General features: G+C 34.3%; 1 protein-coding gene across 1 annotated transcript; it reads right to left on the minus strand.

The window, feature by feature from the left end:
• Window positions 1-109: 109 nt before the first annotated feature.
• On the minus strand, window positions 110-12282 carry LOC129893917 (DDT domain-containing protein DDR4). The gene is made up of 12 exons (XM_055969351.1): window positions 11299-12282; window positions 11094-11204; window positions 9033-9119; window positions 8918-8955; window positions 8734-8815; window positions 7402-7508; window positions 6722-6878; window positions 1884-1976; window positions 1672-1795; window positions 1552-1594; window positions 1281-1469; window positions 110-1205 (listed from the first exon to the last, which is right to left on the minus strand). The coding sequence occupies exons 1-12, from the start codon at window positions 11800-11802 to the stop codon at window positions 455-457; spliced, it is 2286 nt and encodes a 761-aa protein (XP_055825326.1). The 5' UTR covers window positions 11803-12282; the 3' UTR covers window positions 110-454.
• Window positions 12283-19559: the final 7277 nt, after the last annotated feature.

Consider the following 19559-nt stretch of genomic DNA (forward strand, 5'->3'; position numbering starts at 1 on the left):
GTCCCTATTTATAAATCATTTTATTACAAGGTTACCGTGTAAACTTCGCCCCACCATCACCACAACAGGCTCAACATATGGAGTGAGGAGGAAAATGACACCACGCATCTGACTAAATTAAGGGTTCTAAGCATCTAAAAGATGATATTTCTGTTACAGTATTAGTTATAATGTTATTGTACAGAGAACAAGAAAGAAAACTCTCACCGAATTTCCCCACCATTTTTCATAGGTGAATGTAGAAATGCTAAAAAAAAATGACTACTCAATCTACATAATTTTCTCACTTCTGATTAGCTTCCCTTTTGGATAAACAAACTGCATTACAGTTGCCAAAATTTTCCACGGGAAACGAAACTCTTTGCTTCCATCATGGAGTGGACTGAGAGTTAACTATCATATAATCAGCTTGCAACACCAAACTACAAGCAACAGTATCTCAGGGGGTAAGACATCAGAAGTCATCTGCACCTTCATCTTTCATCACTGAATTAGGACCATCATCGAATCCAGGACCTGGGGCAAGCTCATTGAGATCAAGAAAGCGCCTTCTCCCTCCACTTTCAACATCATCTTGATCTGGACTGCTTGTTCTCTTTCGTACATCATTTTGATCCGCTGTTGCCATCTCAGATGGCACATCATCAACCGGTGGCTCAACTTTCACCTCCTCATTGTCATTGTTTTCCTCTGTGTCATCACTTCCCATTGAGAACTCTGCATTATCACTTGCATCATAGTGCTCTTCCGATCCATTCGACTTCTCAGGTTTCATTGACTCGGTCTCTGATTCTGACATCTCTAAATGGCTATAGTTGATGCGGTTTCTGGTTGCCCTGTTACTGCGTCTTAAACCTGACTGAAGGCTGCCCACCGACCTCAACTTGGTTTCTCTTCTTGTGCGACCCGGCAGCTTCTTAAATCTCCGACTCCGAGGTTCATCGCTCTCCTCACTAGCACTTGGGGAATCTTCATCTTCATATTCCTCCTCTTCATCTTCAGGATTTTCTTCGTCCCAATGATACTCATCATCTCCTTCCGAGCTACTTGACATCTTCCGCTGTTTCCGTTTCCTTAAATATTCTTCATCATAAACCGCTTCACCCATTATATCATCATCACTGTCAAAATCTGCCTCATTTTCGGATAATTCTTCAATAAACTCTGATGCAGAATAGCGCTGGGGTCTCTGCCTCCTACGGTTGCTACATGTAAGAAGAGTACCAATTAGTCATTGAAGAAAAGACCCAAACACATCTCAAAACACATGGAGCAAATACCTTCGATCTAATTGTTCATCGTGATGGTCTTCATCATATTCATCGTATTCGGGAGATTTAGGAGAATGCACTCTGAAAGACACTTGTTGTGACAAGTGTGGAGGACTACCCAATCTACCATTTGTAGAAGTTTCATGCTTAATAGCAGGTTCTCTCCTCAAAGTAGGTTCTGCAGATGGTTGACCATTCCTGAAGTGAGATAGGAAAGAACATGTCAGCATATTTCAAAAGACATAGACGGAGAGACTAGCCAATAGAAAATCATACTTACTTGGTTATCTTGATAGCCTCATTAATTGACCGATCATAATCATCTGTGCAGTATCCAATGTCCAATTAGACACCAAATACTTAACCATCAAAAAAGCAGGACCAAGTAAAATGCACTTACCAAATGTGTAGGTCACAGGCTTCCTATCCCGCAAGGAGCGTCCACCAGAAAGACCATCCATATTTAGCATGTTATCAAGCATCAATGCCTGTCTATGTTGTTTCTTCAACAATTTCTCTTTCCTCTGCACAAAACACAATCTCAGAACAGTCCCATAATATGCAGTCAAAAAACAGAAAAACTCAGAGCTCGGAAAATGAATAGTAGATTACCTTGTGGACCGTCTCAACCTCAGCAAGCATGTCATTTTTCAACTTCTTTCCAACAGAAGCTTCTGTTCTATTTTTACTCGAGAACAGCTTCTCCTGTAGTCATAGAGAAGGTACTTCATAATGAGGCAATAGTATTGGTAGGAAACAAAAAGAGAAAGGAAATAGGGTTACGGAAGCAAAAGAGTGTCAAGGGGAAAGTGGTGATATTATGCTGGGATTGATGCCCTCAAATCAAACGGTGATTATCACTTCCCAAATTGCTTCATTTTAGCAGGGAAGGGCAAAATTTTACAGATTGAAATGCAAGGTACATCTGGAAATCTTACTGATTCAAATCAACCAATTCAGCAATGAAAACACAACGTGTCATGCCAACTATAAAGCTACTTCCGGTTTCACTTATCAGCATCTTACCAGATTTAACGCAATGGTGTGTTGTGCGTGTGTTGCACAATAAACACATATACACATACCCACACTTGGCTAATTTACTTCAAATTTAAGTTGCAATCACCAAATCTTTTTTCCGTTCTGCTGAGGTTTCGAAGTATTGGCAATTAATGACACAAACAATAATTGATCCCAACAAGATCAGGAAGGCAAAGTTGATATTAAGAGACTGAAAGAGAAAGATTATTGGTTAAAAGCTCATTACTGAACTCGGATTTACATTCTAATTTCTAAAAGAGAGTACTAAATTTCACTTTCTGACTTATAGGCAAAACCCTCAAAAGCTTTGTCATGGAAACAGAACCCATGTCAGCACCAATAAGGATTGGTATACCAATTTTTACACACAAATAAAAAACAGTATAACTTGTGCATTTCAGACAAATCCCTCAAATACATTGCCGGGGAAATAGAGCCCATGTCAGCATATAATCCACGGTCTCCCTCATCCCCATCTTTCCTTAACAAGATATAGACAACAATGAAACAGTGTTACTGCCACTGTCTATTTCACTCACTCTTTGCTATGCTGCTTAAACACAATCTGATCACACAAGAAGATTCAGATTGAAATCTAAAGTAGCATTCGAGTATCATAGTCAGCGCCTCACCAACCTTTCAGCAATAATCCATTATCATCACCAGTGGACATCGGATAGCATGCGGCAAGATAACATAAATGGATGCATATGGTTTTCATCAAGTCCAATTGTTACTTCAGAGCAAGAAATGTTTACAAGTATGATGACAACTCACAATAGGACAGAAGTTGAAGCACGACAAAGAATTTATGGTTCTAACTGTAAGAATGGAGATTGCACGTCATCTGCACCGTCGAGATAAAAATAGTAAAGACACACAACTTCACTTCTCATCTTTTGAGTAGGAGAGTATAACCATTGATTTCCCCAGCAGGAAACATGTAACCTTGAGGACTCAAAAGCACGATGTTAACGACAAGGATATATAAGTGCAAACCCTCATGCACTATTTTTTACTTTTCATTGTTCAAAAATGTTCAACTGCTTGTAGGCTTATCCAGAATGCATTTTTCTAGATACTAGCACAATAGGTTTGAAACTCAAAATCCTCTTTTTCTGTAGGTTGTAAACCAGTTGATGGATATCCTTCAGGGGAAATATCCCTTTTAATTCTGAACCACCAGTTGATGTCTCATTTCTAGTTCCGAATTCAATTTTGCAGCAGATACAGAGGTAACGTGGCTCAATACAGATTAGAGAATGACCAAGCAGGCAGTCTGTGTTCTTATGACATTTCCTCAATACAAGTAACTAATGAAGAACCTCCATTTAGAGAGAGAGAGAGAGAGAGAGAGACAGACAGACAGACAGAGAGAGAGGTACTGTGAAGTCATTCTATCAGATCTTATCAATTGCTACACAAGTTTCACAATGGGGTTGGAAATGATTTTGGAGACTGAAGATCATAGAAGGTGGCCTTTTCTTCTTGGGTGATGAGTGCATGAAGTCTGCATGACTCAACATAACTGGTAGAAAAGAGACAGATGTACAGAAAATCTGTGCAGAAGGAATTGAAGACAACAATCATCTCTATTTGCAGTGTTGATTTGGTATCTCATTGTGGGAACTGTTCATAAACTTCTTCTGGTGTTAAATAGGTTATGGCTTTGATAGTAGCTCGTTACAGGGAGGAAGTTTGTACATGACACCCGCTTTCTAATGTGCAGTACTATCTCAATGCTTGCACCCCCACCTCCAGACAAGTCCATTCAAGACAAAAGGTCTTTCAACTAGAATCTACGTTTTTTCTCTTTTCTCATTAATCTACACAATAAATGTTAATAGCTTATCCACACTTACTAATGTTGTTTCAAATAATACCACTATCATTTCTTTTCCAGTGGGTTGGAGAAAGTTCAACAAGTATGCACTGTTATGCAGCTCTCCAGGTAAAAACACACTTACCACACACACGAAGAAAAAAAACTCTTTCTGGACTAGATAAAAAGATTAAAACTCAAAAGCTACTTCTTCAGAGACTTCTTTGGCATCAGAAACCTATATGGCGTATGCATGCAACGGCACAGCACAGCACAGCAAATACTCAAAAAATTGACCGCTAAATAAAAGCTAGTTTTTCATCGTTCTACAAGATTGTGTCTAAACAAGCATAAAGATAATCAGGCAATTAGTTACCTTAAGACAATCAAATGAGAGATCATCCGGAATCTGTACATCATCTTGTTTACAAATTTTACCTGCCTCAAGTAAAATTTCCTTCCTAGAAGCAGCTAAAACTGCCCCACGATGTGAAATTAGACACTCAATCATTCAGACTGCAATTATCATAAAAGAAATGCTTTTTGACCCAGATTTAAGTAGACTAGTTATCAACCCAGTTAATAAAGGAAAATAAGTTAATAACCAACCACCACATTTCCAAATAAAGATATTTTTTAGAAATAAACTTGCTTAGAGTAGATTACTAGACCACCAAAGATGACTTCCCATGAACGTGACTGCTTTTCCTTTGAAATGTATTTTACAATAGACACTAAATGGAGAAAAACCAACCCTACCAAATAGTTGTGTTTGGATAAGATTAAACCAACCGTACCAAATAGTTGGGTTTGGATAGTATTGCACTTTCTCAAAACCAAAAATTGAATAAACCATGTATTATAGAACCAAATCGGAAACTGAATACACAACCCTACTAATACTACTATGTGTAATGTGTCAGTATCTAAAATAGGCGAAATAGTCTAATGGACTCTTGTACTTGTCCGAGTTTGTATTATGGATCCTTCTACTTTACCCTTTACCAACTGAACCTTTAAACTCAGTAAAACACAATATATCAAACCCCACTGACCATTGACCAAGCTTATGTGGCATATAGATAGTTGAGTTGGCAAGTGTGTGTGACTACACGTGTGTGGAGGCAAGTGAATATCATATTTAAATTAAAAAATATTAAAAGAATAGAAGAATAAAATAATAAATTTAAACAATAACAACAACATACCCAGTGAAATCCCACAAGTGGGGAAAATAATAAATTTAAAAAAGGAAAAAAATAAAAAAGAACCTTCTTCTTCCCCCATCCCAGCCCCAACCTTCTTTTTCAGTCATCCCCCAACATCCCCACCCCAACTCCCTTTTTCTTTCTTCTCCACACCCTACTGTCATCTTCTTCAGCAGACCCCATTCCCCTTTTTCTTCTGTCTTTTTGGTTTCCATTTTAGTCTCACCAGTTAACACCGAGTAAAATTTTCAATTTTTTTTTTTACAATGGATACATAATTATATGTTTGCTTCTCTCTAATTTCCTCTTCAACACAAAAGGCTTGCAACGGAAGAGAAAAAGGAAACAAAGGAAGATGACAATTTAGATCATATATTTTCAAGATTCAAGGTTTTCATTTCAAGACCTCCATTCCTGATGTCCCTTTTCTTTTGTATGAAGACAAATTTAAATGGGAGAAAAAGAGAATAAGAGGGTGGAGGTGATGGTGATGGTGGTTGTGGGTTGGAGGAGGTGGAAAGAATGTGGAGGAAGTCAGGATGGTGAGAGAAATAGGAATTTTACTTTATTTTAAAGAATAAATTGAAAATTTATTATTTTACCTTTTATTTAATATTTTTGATTAATAATTTTTAAAAATAGTTAATGAAGATAATTATGATGAGTTTATGTGACATGGATTTGACATGTCATCTATTTAAGGGCGAGTGAGCTATACACAAGGTAAGAGGGGTTCAAAAATCTTCTTTTGATTAAGTTTAAGTGTTAAAGGGCTAAGTAGAAGGGTCCATAATACAAGCGCATTCAAGTACAAGGGTCCTTTAGACCATTTCGCCTCTAAATATTGGATTAATTTTCCCCTTTTCTCTATTGTATCCTTAGGGGTCGTTTGGTTCGAAACCAGGTTATCCTAAGATTATAACCAAGATTAGATATCTCACCCTCTATAGTGGGATAGATATTCTATAACTGGTTTTAGCCAATACCGTCAACCAAACACAGGGTTGATTTAATCCCAAATTTCAAACTGTGATAACCCACTTAATTCCTCCAGCCGAACGGCCCTACATTCTCATCTTCTGAATAGATATCCTTGTTTCTTATTAACCAGTACTTCACCTTGACCTATAACTTCTATTTTTTCAAAAAAAATATCTAGTTGTGGACTGAAAATCTAGGTTACTGACAATACACAAAGCAAAAAAGCAAGCATTAACAAATAGAGGGGGAAAACGAAATTAGAAGTTTGATACAGTAAAATTATTGAAAAATCAATTACTAATGATCTAAGGTCTTTCCGGTGATCTTTCCAGCATTCTTTTCTGCAAACTAAAACACAATGGATAGAATATAAGTGATTGACCATATTAAGAACTTACAGAAACATCCTGGAATTCATCCAAGTTAGTTGCAACAGTTTCCCACTGATAACATGAGCTAGGTATTGGTGGTACAGTCTTTCCCTTCCCTTTCTTGATTTCAATCTTTCTAATCTCTCGGTACAGTCGATGCCCAATTATGGGATCATTCTCATACCTGAATGAAGTAAAAAAACAAACAGACTTTAGCAATGAACATTGACCAGAGAAAATACTATTCTCCACCAAGTGCTGAGAGAACTTATAAAAATCGCTCTTCAAAGTAATCAAAACCGAAAAGCGGCAAAAGCACCAAAGTTTATGTTTGTAAGCACAAAGAGGTCATTGAGATTAACTGTGGGCCTTAGCAAATAAAAGTGCCAATGAAGAAAAAATAAAAGAGAAGAAATGTTATGCAAGAAAATGTAATTATAAACACAAAAATGTATTATTTGGACAGAAGACTGGAAACACTATAATGATGCTATTTAAGACGGTGTGCCTTTAATGACAACTCATAGGTGAAGGTGTGCATGCCTTAGCACCTTAATGCCTACACTAAAGTGCAAATTAAGCGAGGCAAAGCGCACAACCTGGACTTCACAGAGCTTCAGGGCCTAAGTGCAGTTTAAGCAAGCCTATAACAACATTGTGGCTATATCTAAGAAAAGTGGACTTCTTGGGAGCGAAGTTACTCTTACCAGTAAGAAATTCCATGAGAATCACCACCAATACGTTCTTTTCGGAATAGTGATAGGTGAACACCTTGTTTCAAGTTTTCGTCAATGTAGTTACGAATATCTTCTTGCTGCACAATAAGCAACCATATTGGGACCTCAAATGACACATTAAAATTTAAAAATTTCAGCAAGTACATGTAAAAACAAGAGTAGGCTATGTAAGTTTGTATATCATCAGAGTACTAGGCGCTCAAGAAAAGTTTGAAGGACTACTCTGCCTCACCACATCTTTATTTATAATAATATATTTAAAAGAACTATCTCACAACATTCCATCTAGTCCTTGATTTTTGAGAAAAAATATTTTTATACTCCTCTTCTTACCCTTATGGGTGGAAGAAAAATACATGTCGTAGACCTATCTCTATCATTTAGGTTTGATGATGTGGTGCATTTAGAAGATCCCAAAACCAGACATTTGAATCTCTTAAAAGAGAACTTGGACCACATTATGAAAATTAGGTTATAGATATACTAACAGTCACACAGTTTATCCCTTTTGACAATTGGAAGAGCCTTCTTCTCTTCCTTCTCTTCTTTTGAGTATAAATGCTCTACAAATCCACTTAGCTAATACTACAGATGTCTCATGTCTGTATGATACTATGATGCAGGAAAAAGCTATTAATTTTTTCCCCTCTTCTCTCTGTGTCCTTTTTGTTGAGGTGCAAACGAGGCCCCATATAATGAAACTAAACCTAATTCTAGAAAAGACATAACAAAATTCAAACACAACTAGTAAATGGAGAACTTCACCACTAGAAACAGGTTAATGATAGATTTCCAAACTACTATACCCTTCATTTTATGAGATGTTCCAAATGTGAGACAGCTACGTCCTTGATCAACAATGGCAGTCCAATTTCACTTATCAAGAGCCAAACAGAATTAATCTCTGCCCATGGTAAACTTATTTTTTTGGTAAATTGCAATGCGAAAGATTGCACATTAATTAAGTTTCTAAGTGTCTAAATCAATTAACAAAGTTAAGTCTGATTTAGCTCTGATAACTTGGATAGATATTTTCCTTTAAAAAAAAATCTTTTCTGGGTAAGTTCCCTGAGAAATAAGTCTAAGGACAACCCTACTATAACTCGAGCATCTTTTCTGAGTATTAATAGATTTGACTACCTCAATTCTTTCCAAGTCAAACTGAACCAATGAGAATGTGACAAAGATGGTTTAAGAAATCATTAGCTTTCAAGAATCATTGATAACCCAAGTGAGCTAGGAACTAAGGTAAGTACATAACAGATAACAGGAATAATGGTAAATAAGACAGGTCCGAAATACCTCAACACGAATATCACATAATGCTTTCAAAATCACCACGCGGACTGCAGGATCTAGCGCACTATAAGCTTCAATTTCAGCCCTGTAAATTTGAAGGTACTTTGTTAACGTACGCAAACTTTTTTCCCGGTAAGTACGTACGCAAACTATAAGCACTTCAAGAACAAAAATCTATGTTACTCACCCTTGTGCTGCAACTATAGGTAGTTCCCCCTCTGCAACCTGCAGAAAGTTATCAGTTAGCTATTCAAGCATATGCACAACAAAAGCTCACTCAGTTTGATTAAATGGTAAGTTACCCAATGCCACCAATCTCTTAATTTCCTGCACAAAACAGTAATCCATGTATTGTGTCCAAGTGCCATTCGCGTAACCGGTGGGATTGCCTACAGAGATGGGGGAAAACAGAAATAAGAAAACAGAAAAAACTTACAATGGTAAATTCAATGTAAGTATATTTCAAGCAAAAAGTTACAAAAATGTTAGTAGAATCACTAGGAATGAAAATGTATATATACAGGTATGATGTATCATTGGTGATTCAAATCATTCAAACATCTTTCCTTTATTGAGTTTTTTTCTCAGAAATATTGGAACCACAACTTTAATATAAAGCTCAAGGGGAAAATTTTATGTTCCTGAGTAGCCTCCCCATAGAACATAAAATTTAGCTAGAGGACTTACCAAGAAAACAGTCTCCTTAACCTGTAAAAAAATGTTAAGATGAGGCTCAAGGACAACAAGAATGTGGACTAATTATGGAGGCGTGCCTAGTAAAAATGGCAGATTAGAATGCAGAGTTCTCTAATCTGTTATGCATGGAATGAATTTGCAGTTAACTATGAATGCAGACTTTTCTAATCTGTCAAGCATGTTCACCCAAAACACAAGCCATCTTTCTTTTGGTTGTTCATCCAATGAATATCATATTTACTTGGGATAAAGATAGGAAGACCTCCTTCGACACTTGCTCTGTCACACATGAAAATCTACACCAAACCCCTGAAACAGTACACCACCTTACTCAAACGAGTTAAGTTTAACCTGAATTAAAAGGAACAAGAGCAGCGACCAACTATATGCAAACAAGACAGCATTTCTCCATTACGAGCAGCACCAAACATAATGGTTCCTCCTTTGGTTATGTCAAAATCAGCAGGATGTACGCCCAACTCAAAGAATGCCACCCTATTTGGTTTCTGACATCTAGACCATACAAAGGTTACAAACCATAAGGCCACTAACATGGTCTACTGAGAAGTAAGGATGAGATCCAGAGCAGCAGAAAACTAATAATATGTTCCAATCACACTCGTCAGTGTTTAAATGAATAAAACATGAATCACTAGCAATCTGGTGTGGACAATCAAACTGGATGACACTAATACTCAAATAAATCATAGTATTGACTTCAGTACATCATTGTCTACCTCTACTTAAGATATAACGTCTAATGAAGTAGCCCACATGCACCCCTCAAACTTCTTTTAATGCCATTTAGGCACCAAGTCCCATCCATATCATTTAAAGTATATTAACTTTCTCCATTTAGTTTCTCTCACCCGCATTTACAACATCTTGGACCATTTTAGGCTGAGATTTCTGTATAAAAGAGATGTCTCTTCACGGTAACAATTTCATGCCTGTCACACTTCTTCAACTAACTTTAAATAAATACAAAATTCTTATCATATAAGGTTAATATTTAATCTGCTCAAAAGTATGCAATTCCGATAAACAACACTTCTGGTCAATGTCAGCACCATGTAATAAGAAATACTACTACTTGTCCCAATCCCCTCCCAGTTGAATGGATGTTTTTTGAGAACGATGGTTCTCTGCCTGAAACTAGCCATTGAAATAAATTCAGACCAAACTGCATATTTTTCAAGGTATAGCTGCATTGGTATGCATGTAAAAAGCCACTTAAAAGTTTATTCTACATGTTTGAGAAACATTTTATACAGATTTGAGGACTTTGCACAACATATAATTGCTATCAGTATTTCTCTACTCAAATAGTCCTCGGCTCTGAGTAGTTCCATGGCCCTTTTAACAGCATCAAAGGTTAAAAGGTGCAAACTTTGCAGGCATCCTAGCTCCCAATGAAGAAAAAGACACACGAGAACAGAGGATGCTAGTTTTAAAGATGGGACATAAACTCTTTTCTGATTTCAAGCAGCAGATAATGCAAGTTAAATTCAAAGGTTCACAAATACAAAAACAGTTGCAGTTTTGTGAAAGGAATCACCACAGCACCAAGAAGAACTACAGTCGAGCGTGAAGGTACAAACACCCAACTGGGTACAGAAAAGCTCAATTTGCACCAAAAGTAACTGAAGTTAGACAAATTCACCAACCTTTAGCAATGGCATATGTATATCACCAAGTGTATCATTTGGAGTAATCAATGCTGTTTCAAATTCCTCAGCTGAAAACTCCACTCTAATATTCAACAAAGGCCTAAAAACCTATAACCCCACAAAAGAAAAAAAAATTAAGCATTTATCCCCAAAAAATGCACATGTAACATAAAGTTGCAAACTTGTTCAGCTTCAAACATACATTCAAGAAATTCAATATGGAAGCTAACTGCCACATGGACCGTAGGTTCCATCGAGGCAACTGCGATGGTTCGGGCTCTCCCACAAGCTGAGTCACAATCTTGCCGCATTGTTGCCGTGAAGAAGGTGACCCGTTTTCGCCTTCCTCTACCCCCTCCTCATCATCACCTTTATGGGACTTCTCTTCATCCTCCTCCTCCCTCAACAACCTAGCCGCTAGCCTTTCTTTCCTACCTGCAGTCTTTTTCTTCCTCACCTTAGAAGCAGCCTCCGCCTCTGCTGCAGCTGCAGCCTGTAACCTCGCCGCTGCCCTTTTGGTACACTCCCTCGCAGGCCTCTCTCTCCTAACTATATTACTAATACTATTATTAGCATTACTATTACTGTTAAAGTTATTCTCTGAGGTTTTCTTCTCCTGGGAAGGGAAACCTTTGTTTTCGTTGTGGGTATGGTTTGTCTCGTGATGGATCGGAGAAGAAGAAGATGAGGGTTGTGGGTCGGACATGATAATGAGGGGATCGGATAAGGGATTGTCTATGGAGGGTTTACAGGTGGAGATCGTGGGGTTGCATTGAAGAAAAGAAACCTTTTACAGAACAAGTGAGAAGAAGAAGAAAGCTGGGGTTTTGGCCAAGAAAAATTTGAAATATTATCAAGAACTGCAAAGTTCCTGCCACTGCTACTGTAAAAAGAAAGCATCATCCAAAAAGATGGAACATGGGTAATAATCTTGCAATAATTATGGTGATAATAAGCAAAAAAGATTTGAACTTTGGTGTGTTTAGTGTTCTTATGTGTTGGTTTTCGAAAGAGGGAGAGAAATTTTGGGAAGACGGAGAAGGGTGAAGAGAATTTAGGGATATCTGAGAAAACTATTTTTGGGGTAAAAAGGGAAAGAGTGATGAGGGATTGGTGACTAGAATAGTTAATTTGAGTTAAATTGGGACTGGAATTGGTAAATTTGGGAACTTTTGGAATTTATATTGTGATTTTGTGAATGAAAATTATGAATGCATTGACATAACTTTGGTTCAGGGCAAGGGTTTTCAACAAGGAAGTATCATAAACGACGCCGTTCTAAGTACGTTGATGTCCACGTCAACTAATGAAGAATGGCAAAAGAAAATAATGTAGAAAAAGAGGTGGGGAAGATAAAAATCCTTGACCACATGAAGATTCCATTGTTATAGTAAAAGTTGATTTACCAAAAACTAGGCAATTATAGTGAAAAAGTTGTTACAAAAATATTTGAGATTGATTGTATAGTGATATCTTAGGTATTCATCATGGCTAAAGTTAAACGATCTATACTCACGAGTATAACAAAATAGATATTAAGTAGTAATTTACTTTTAACACTAATATTTATTGTTGTGGAAATATTTAACTGTAATTAAGTTAATATATTGTATTCAAAGTCAGTAAAGTCATTAGCAGTGTTTTATGTAGAGTGATAGTTATAAATATTCATATTTATTATTGCCGCTAAATATAATGTAGCGACAATTATATTATTACCTCAGATTTCTTTGTTTATTGTAGTGTATGAATTACGAAAAGCTCTCTTTTTGGGCTTGCATACATGGTATTTTGTCGTGAAAGCAAATTGGTAAGTTCTCCCGCCCCCAAATTACAGGTGAATTATAGGTGAGACCTAATTCAAATTCGATTTAGCAAAAAGTCATTTTTAGAATTTGAGCCTACAAGAAATTACATTATCCAAAATGTACCCAAATTCATTCTTTAGAATTAAATGAGTTATTATTTTTAAATCGTAATCATTGGCTCATTATGAGAATTAGCGAACCATTATTTATTTATTCTATAACGATCAGATTTTTTCCTATTTATCTATCTTCTTTCTTTGTGAGAAAATGAACCAATTGAGAAAAAATTTCTACAAATTTGATAAGAGTTCTACGTTTGCTATGAGAAATCTTTATTAGTTCTGCTTTGAATTTTATACTGCTTTTTATAAAAGTAAAACTATTGTTACATGTCCAAAGCTAGTGATAAATTTTTTAAGACGATCATCATTTTGTAGAGATAGAACTAGAAAAAATGATATCCTTGCCAAGTTAAGAGGATGTCTTTTGTTGAAGCAAATGATACTATGAATATTGTTACCATTCCACAAGTAAATATTATAGCCCATATGAATGATTGGATGATAGGTTTCGTATTATTATGCATATTTGTGTTAGCAAAAAATTATTTTATGTCTTACACTCTTGACAATGGAGTAGGCTATTATCGTGGAGATTCAAGATTATTATTCAAATTTTTCACGCTTCAAGAGGGTATTCAAGAAGTGATCAGCCTCAGAAATCATTACTGTCTCTCAAGCGAACTAGTTGGTCTAGTCACACATCCATTCATTCATTTAATCAGCGGAAGACTTAAAATAAAGAGACAAATAAGTGGGCAAATCCAATCAACAATCTAACTCAAGGAAAAAAGGCTATAGGCCAACAAATCAAACTCCAATCTATGTCGTGAGAATAATCTAACAAGAACAATTCAAGGAATAGAAATACTCAATCAACCCAACTCTATCTAGTTTATGAAGCATCTATCACTGCTGTCTAAATGGTGTCAATAACAAGTTCATGGCTACCTCAAATCAAAATGATAAAGACTAAACTCAATGCAAGAATAAGATAAGTGGATCCTCCGAATACATGGGAGGACTCACCAATTAGCTGAATGTGGACAGATTCTCCATGGTGTGCCTGTTGATGATCTTTAGAACCTGTCTCTGCATCATTTCATGATGCAAGTCCAAATAGACATCAGTTACCTCTACAAAAATATTGACTTTGACTGAGTTATAAGTTATTGCATGTTCCCAATGACTGACGTGGAGTTATTATGCGTAAAAAAATCTTTTAAAAATATTATGATTATTTTAATTAAGAATAATATTTTTGTTGGCAAAGAATATTGTAATTATGATTTAGTTGTATTTTCTTAGTCATGAATGAAAATACTAAATAACTTGCGTGATTGATTTCTTCGTTTTATGACATGTTAGACTTTGATAATAGAATTCAATTTTAAGTAAAAAATTAATTGTATAAAACTATCAAGATCTAGAGTAGATTTGATCCGTGTTTTAAAAGACGCTGTTGACACTTGTATCAGGGCTCGCTCTAGGGCGGGGCTCTAGCAAAACGCTCCAAGACTCAAATGTGAAACTTAGTTCTGTAAGACTTACGCCCTAAGCGTCCGGCTGTACCCCTTAAGCACGCCCAACTCCTAACGCTCTAGGCTCGCCTAACAGATCTTACACAAATTATGTGTTAAAATCTTTAGCTAATATTGTTGACCCTCATAATTCTTAAATAAATGAATGATACTTAATAATTTTTAATCTATAGAGATAAGAAGATTGAGAGTAACTCAAATAACAAGTTGTAGTATCACATCTTTACTATTTGGCAACACTATGAAGGTGATTATATATTATGTAACATTTCTTTTAAAAATACGTAGCGAAATTTTACTTTTTCACTTATTATTGATCTTCATGATTTTGTCATATGCCTCAAAATTATCATATTTTATTTAGTTATTTGAAAGTAATTTTATCTCTATTCATGATGGAGTGATATTTTTATTGTAATACTAGTAAGTTTTATTGATTATTTTATGTTAGAGAGGTAAATTGTATAGTATGATAAAAAATATTTTAAGAAATAATGATTCTTTTATTATTAGAAAGTTAAGATATTAGATTATTTATAATTGTATAGTCATGTAAGTTTTATTTTCCATGAGTTTTCTTAATCATATTTGTAATTATTTCAAACTATTAATGTATTTTTATAATTTTGTGTTATTATATTATTATACCATATTGTAAAATAAAAAATTAAAGATTCATAGGGCTTACGCCCCACGTCTCAAGGCTTACGCATCGCCCTATATTAAGTAAAATGCCTCGCCTCACGCCCCCTTCTTTTAAAACACCGAATTTGATAGAAATGGTGAATTTATTTTGCTTAATGAATTTTTGAAAATAAATAAATTTTTTAATGAAGTTACCCCTCATTAGTCACTTAAATCGAATAAACAACCAGGAGGAAAATAAAACCTTAAAAGAAATGATGCATTGTATTGTATGCTAGCTTTTGTGCATTCGATAATCTTTAAGGAGAAGTTATTCTATATCTTTGCTATATGGTACAAAATTAGGCTTCTTTAATAAGAGAACTGAAAAAAAACTATTATGAATTATGAAAAGATTATTCCCTTAGATAAGTATTTAAAAGTATAGGCGTATCTTGTTAACGTTATGCTATCTAATCGAGGAAAAAAATTTTAAAAAAATGTTGATTATGAGTTAAGTACCTATCGTTTTAAAAATGATTCTAAAATAATTTCTGCTGCTATTGCTTGATGCTTTAAAGTTAGTTGATTTACTAAATCTTCAAGAAATTATTTTTCAAAATAAATATGCTCAAATAATTGATATTTTGATGCTTTTAGTATATAGCTTGTTCTGTGAGCAAATTCAATAGATACACTCATAATTTTAACAACGATTATTGAAATTCATTGACAAGATTTTTGAAATATATGAGGTGCCATAAACTATGATACTAATTAAATCTTTTACTCAGACAAGAATAAATATACTCGTAGTTATATGCTTATCTTTGGTGCGGATACAATAACATGAAAATCAGTCAAATAAATCATAGTTACTGGATTAACTACAAAAGAAAAAATGGTCAAAAATGTCCTTAAACTATTTGAAATGAATAAAATTGCCCTTCATTTATAGTTTGGTCCAAAAATGTCTTTGTCGTTAATACTTTGGTCCAGAAATGCCCCTATTATTATTTAATGGGTCAAGAATGCCCCTATTATTACAAAATGGGTCAAAAATATCCTTTTCCGAATAAATATATTTTTTTAAAGAAAAACAAATCTTATTCCTTATAAAAATATTGCTTTTAAGGAACTCTATTCTTGTTTTCTTTCTTTTTAAACCACTTTAAGTAATAAAAATGTAGGAAATTATTTTATTCTTCGTAATCTCATTTTATCAATTAAAATAGAATAATCTCATGTACTCTAAGTTTTAAAGGATAATATATGTCATATATATAAGATCATAATAAATCTATCATTAATTTTTATTCAAACAACAATGGAAAATAATTATAATAAAATAAGAAATATTTTTAATTTTTTAATTTTTTTCTAATTGAAGTAGAGTAAATATTTTTTAATAAAATAAATATTATTAGGAAAAAAATATGTTCAAAAAGAAAATAAATAATATATTTATTTGAAAAAGGGCATTTTGACCCATTAAATAACAATAAGGGCATTTCTGGACCAAAGTATTGACGGTAAGGACATTTTTGGATCAAACTATAAATGAAGTGCATTTTTTACCCTTTTCTCATTACAAAATATGAGTTTGTGATTTAGGAATTGATTGATAATGAGTCTAGGAAATTTCTTAGCGAGTATTCAGATTGAAATAAAATTAAGGGAATATTATGCAAGTAAACATATACTAGTTAATTAGTACATAATTTAATTAATTAACATAATTATAGTTTAGCTAATTTACAATTTGGTACTAACATTTAGCGTTAATTACGGTTTGAGTTTGTATAATTCAAAATTTATATAATATAATTTGTATAACTTTTGTATAATGTAATTTTGTATAATATAATTTATATAACTGTTTAAAATTTAGATGTTTGTGTTTGTATAAATTTGTTATTTTGAGTTTATACTAAAATAACTCAATTATCCGCGAATTATACAAACGAGACATTGAAATATAGCTACAACCCGTAAATATGCAAACTATAACTAAAGAACCCAGTTAAATTTATTATAGTGATTATTTACAAAATTTTCCCAAATTAATGCATCTACGTATTGTGGTTGTCAAACAACATTAACCATAGTGAAAAAAAAATATTTCAATAGAAAAAATAGACACATTCATTTAAGAATTAAGATATGACGCAATAAAACAATTGTTATGATATGAAATTATTTTCATAAGCTATACAAAGTTATAAGTGAATTTCGCCGATTCACATGCTAAGAAAAATATTGAGGGGGCATGGAATGATTTTTGTCGATCTGAGAAGATTAGCGATGATTGTAATGTAATGTCTGTGATTAAAAATCCACAAAATAGGTTTATATGTCTAATAACAATTCATTATTCGATTAAGTATGTATTATTTATTTATATCCCTCCTATGGTATGAGTGCAAAACTGGAAAACGAGGAGAAGTTGAATTAAATCGTTAATCGAATTCATATCATTTATTGTGTATTGCAAAAGTTTTGCATATATGAATTTGATGGGTGGAGTTATATGATTGTGGAGTGACGATGTCATTATGTTATTTTTCGACAAATTTTTTCATAGCACTCATGAATATCAAAACGTGTGCATAGTATCTCAACGCAAAATCGAAATAACGGTAAAATTTGTGCGAGTATAATGTGATAAAGACCCTAAACTTACAAAAAATTATTGATTCGTAGAAGTCTTAACCTCAACAATTGTTTTGTAAGTTCAATCTTAGTTTATCTAGGTTTGATTCATAGTCCACAAATCACTAGATTCGACACATTACACTTATATATGAAAATTCAACAAAATATTCTCTCTTCTTCTATTCTTTTTAGAGAATATGTGGGTAACTGTTAGAAAATAATAAGAGTATCTCAAAACACTTTCCTTTTCACTTCTTGGATAACATGTTAGCTGTTCTCTTTTACTCTTCATACAATCATTTTTTCCAGAAGGAAGAGAAAATTTAATAGGTACGATACAATATTTCAACAAATACTGAAAATGTGTTAGTTGTTAAGAAATACAACAAAACAAGGAAGCAAGAGTAAAAGATAAGATAGGAGAACAAAGGAGAAATTTTACTATGTATATGTAGTATATCTCTATCATCTTTACATTAAAGAAGGCTATTTATAGCCATATGTAAATGGAAGAAAACAAAACATTAATGGGTAAGTTGCCCACTAAAAAAGATAGAGGATCATCCACTAATGCAAAGTGGACAACCATTAATTTGGTTGATAACACTCCCCCTTGGGTGTCCACGTAAAATGTATCTCATTAAAAACTTTACAAGAAACAATATACATAGTTATTCTGAACATCCATAGATGTTGTGCCTCGTTAAAATCTTATTAGGAAAAACCCAGTGGAAAAAAGCCTAATGAAGGATAAATAGTACACACATCTGATAATACGCATTGAGTGCTGCCTCATTAAAAACCTTACCAGGAAAATCCGGTGGAATAAAACCTTGTTTAAGGAAAAAGAGTACAGCGCGTATTTTGCTCCCCCTGATGAAAACATCACTTAACATCTCGAAGACGACGCATTCCAATTTTGTATCTCATTTTCTCAAAGGTTGAAGTTGGCAATGCCTTGGTAAACATATCTGCTAAATTGTCACTTGAACGAATTTGTTGGACATCTATTTCATCCTTCTTTTGAAGATCACGAGTGAAAAAGAATTTTGGTGAAATATGTTTTGTTCTGTCTCCTTTGATGTATCCTCCCTTCAGTTGAGCTATACATGCAGCATTGTCTTCATAAAATATTGTTGGAGCGTCTTTTGTCAAAGAAAGGCCACATGTTTCTTGAATGTGTTGAGTTATTGATCTTAACCAAACACATTCTCGACTTACTTCATGAATGGGTATTATCTCTGCATGATTTGAAGAAGTGGCAACCATATTTTGCTTTGTTGAACGCCATGATATAGCTGTACCACCACATGTAAATAAATAGCCTGTCTGCGATCGACCCTTATGGGGATCAGACAAATATCCCGCATCTGCGTAACCAATCAATTGTGACGGAGATTCATTCGAGTAAAACCATCCCATATCAATGGTCCCTCGAAGGTATCTGAATATATGCTTAATTCCATTCCAGTGTCTTCGCGTTGGGGAAGAACTAAATCTTGCTAACAAGTTTACTGCGAAGGCTATATCTGGTCTAGAATTGTTGGCAAGATACATTAATGCACCAATTGCACTAAGGTATGGTATTTCAGCACCAACAAGCTCTTCATCATTTTCATGAGGTCGAAATGGATCTTTATTAATATCAAGAGATCTCACAACCATTGGGGTACTCAGTGGGTGTGCTTTATCCATGTAAAATCTCCTTAAAATATTTTCTGTATATGTTGATTGATGGACAAATATCCCATTTGCAAAATATTCAATTTGTAGACC

Source organism: Solanum dulcamara, chromosome 7, assembly GCF_947179165.1.
Source record: "Solanum dulcamara chromosome 7, daSolDulc1.2, whole genome shotgun sequence".
Lineage (NCBI taxonomy): Eukaryota > Viridiplantae > Streptophyta > Magnoliopsida > Solanales > Solanaceae > Solanum > Solanum dulcamara.

Excerpts from the sequence above, each read along its gene's own strand:
- LOC129893917 (XM_055969351.1), bottom strand. The coding sequence starts at position 11,802 with ATGTCCGACCCACAACCCTCATCTTCTTCTTCTCCGATCCATCACGAG. Across the intron at positions 7,509-8,733 it reads TATGTGATATTCGTGTTGAG|CAAGAAGATATTCGTAACTA; the intron begins GTATTTCGGACC and ends CTTATTGTGCAG. Across the intron at positions 1,977-6,721 it reads ATGAATTCCAGGATGTTTCT|GAGAAGCTGTTCTCGAGTAA; the intron begins GTAAGTTCTTAA and ends CTATGACTACAG.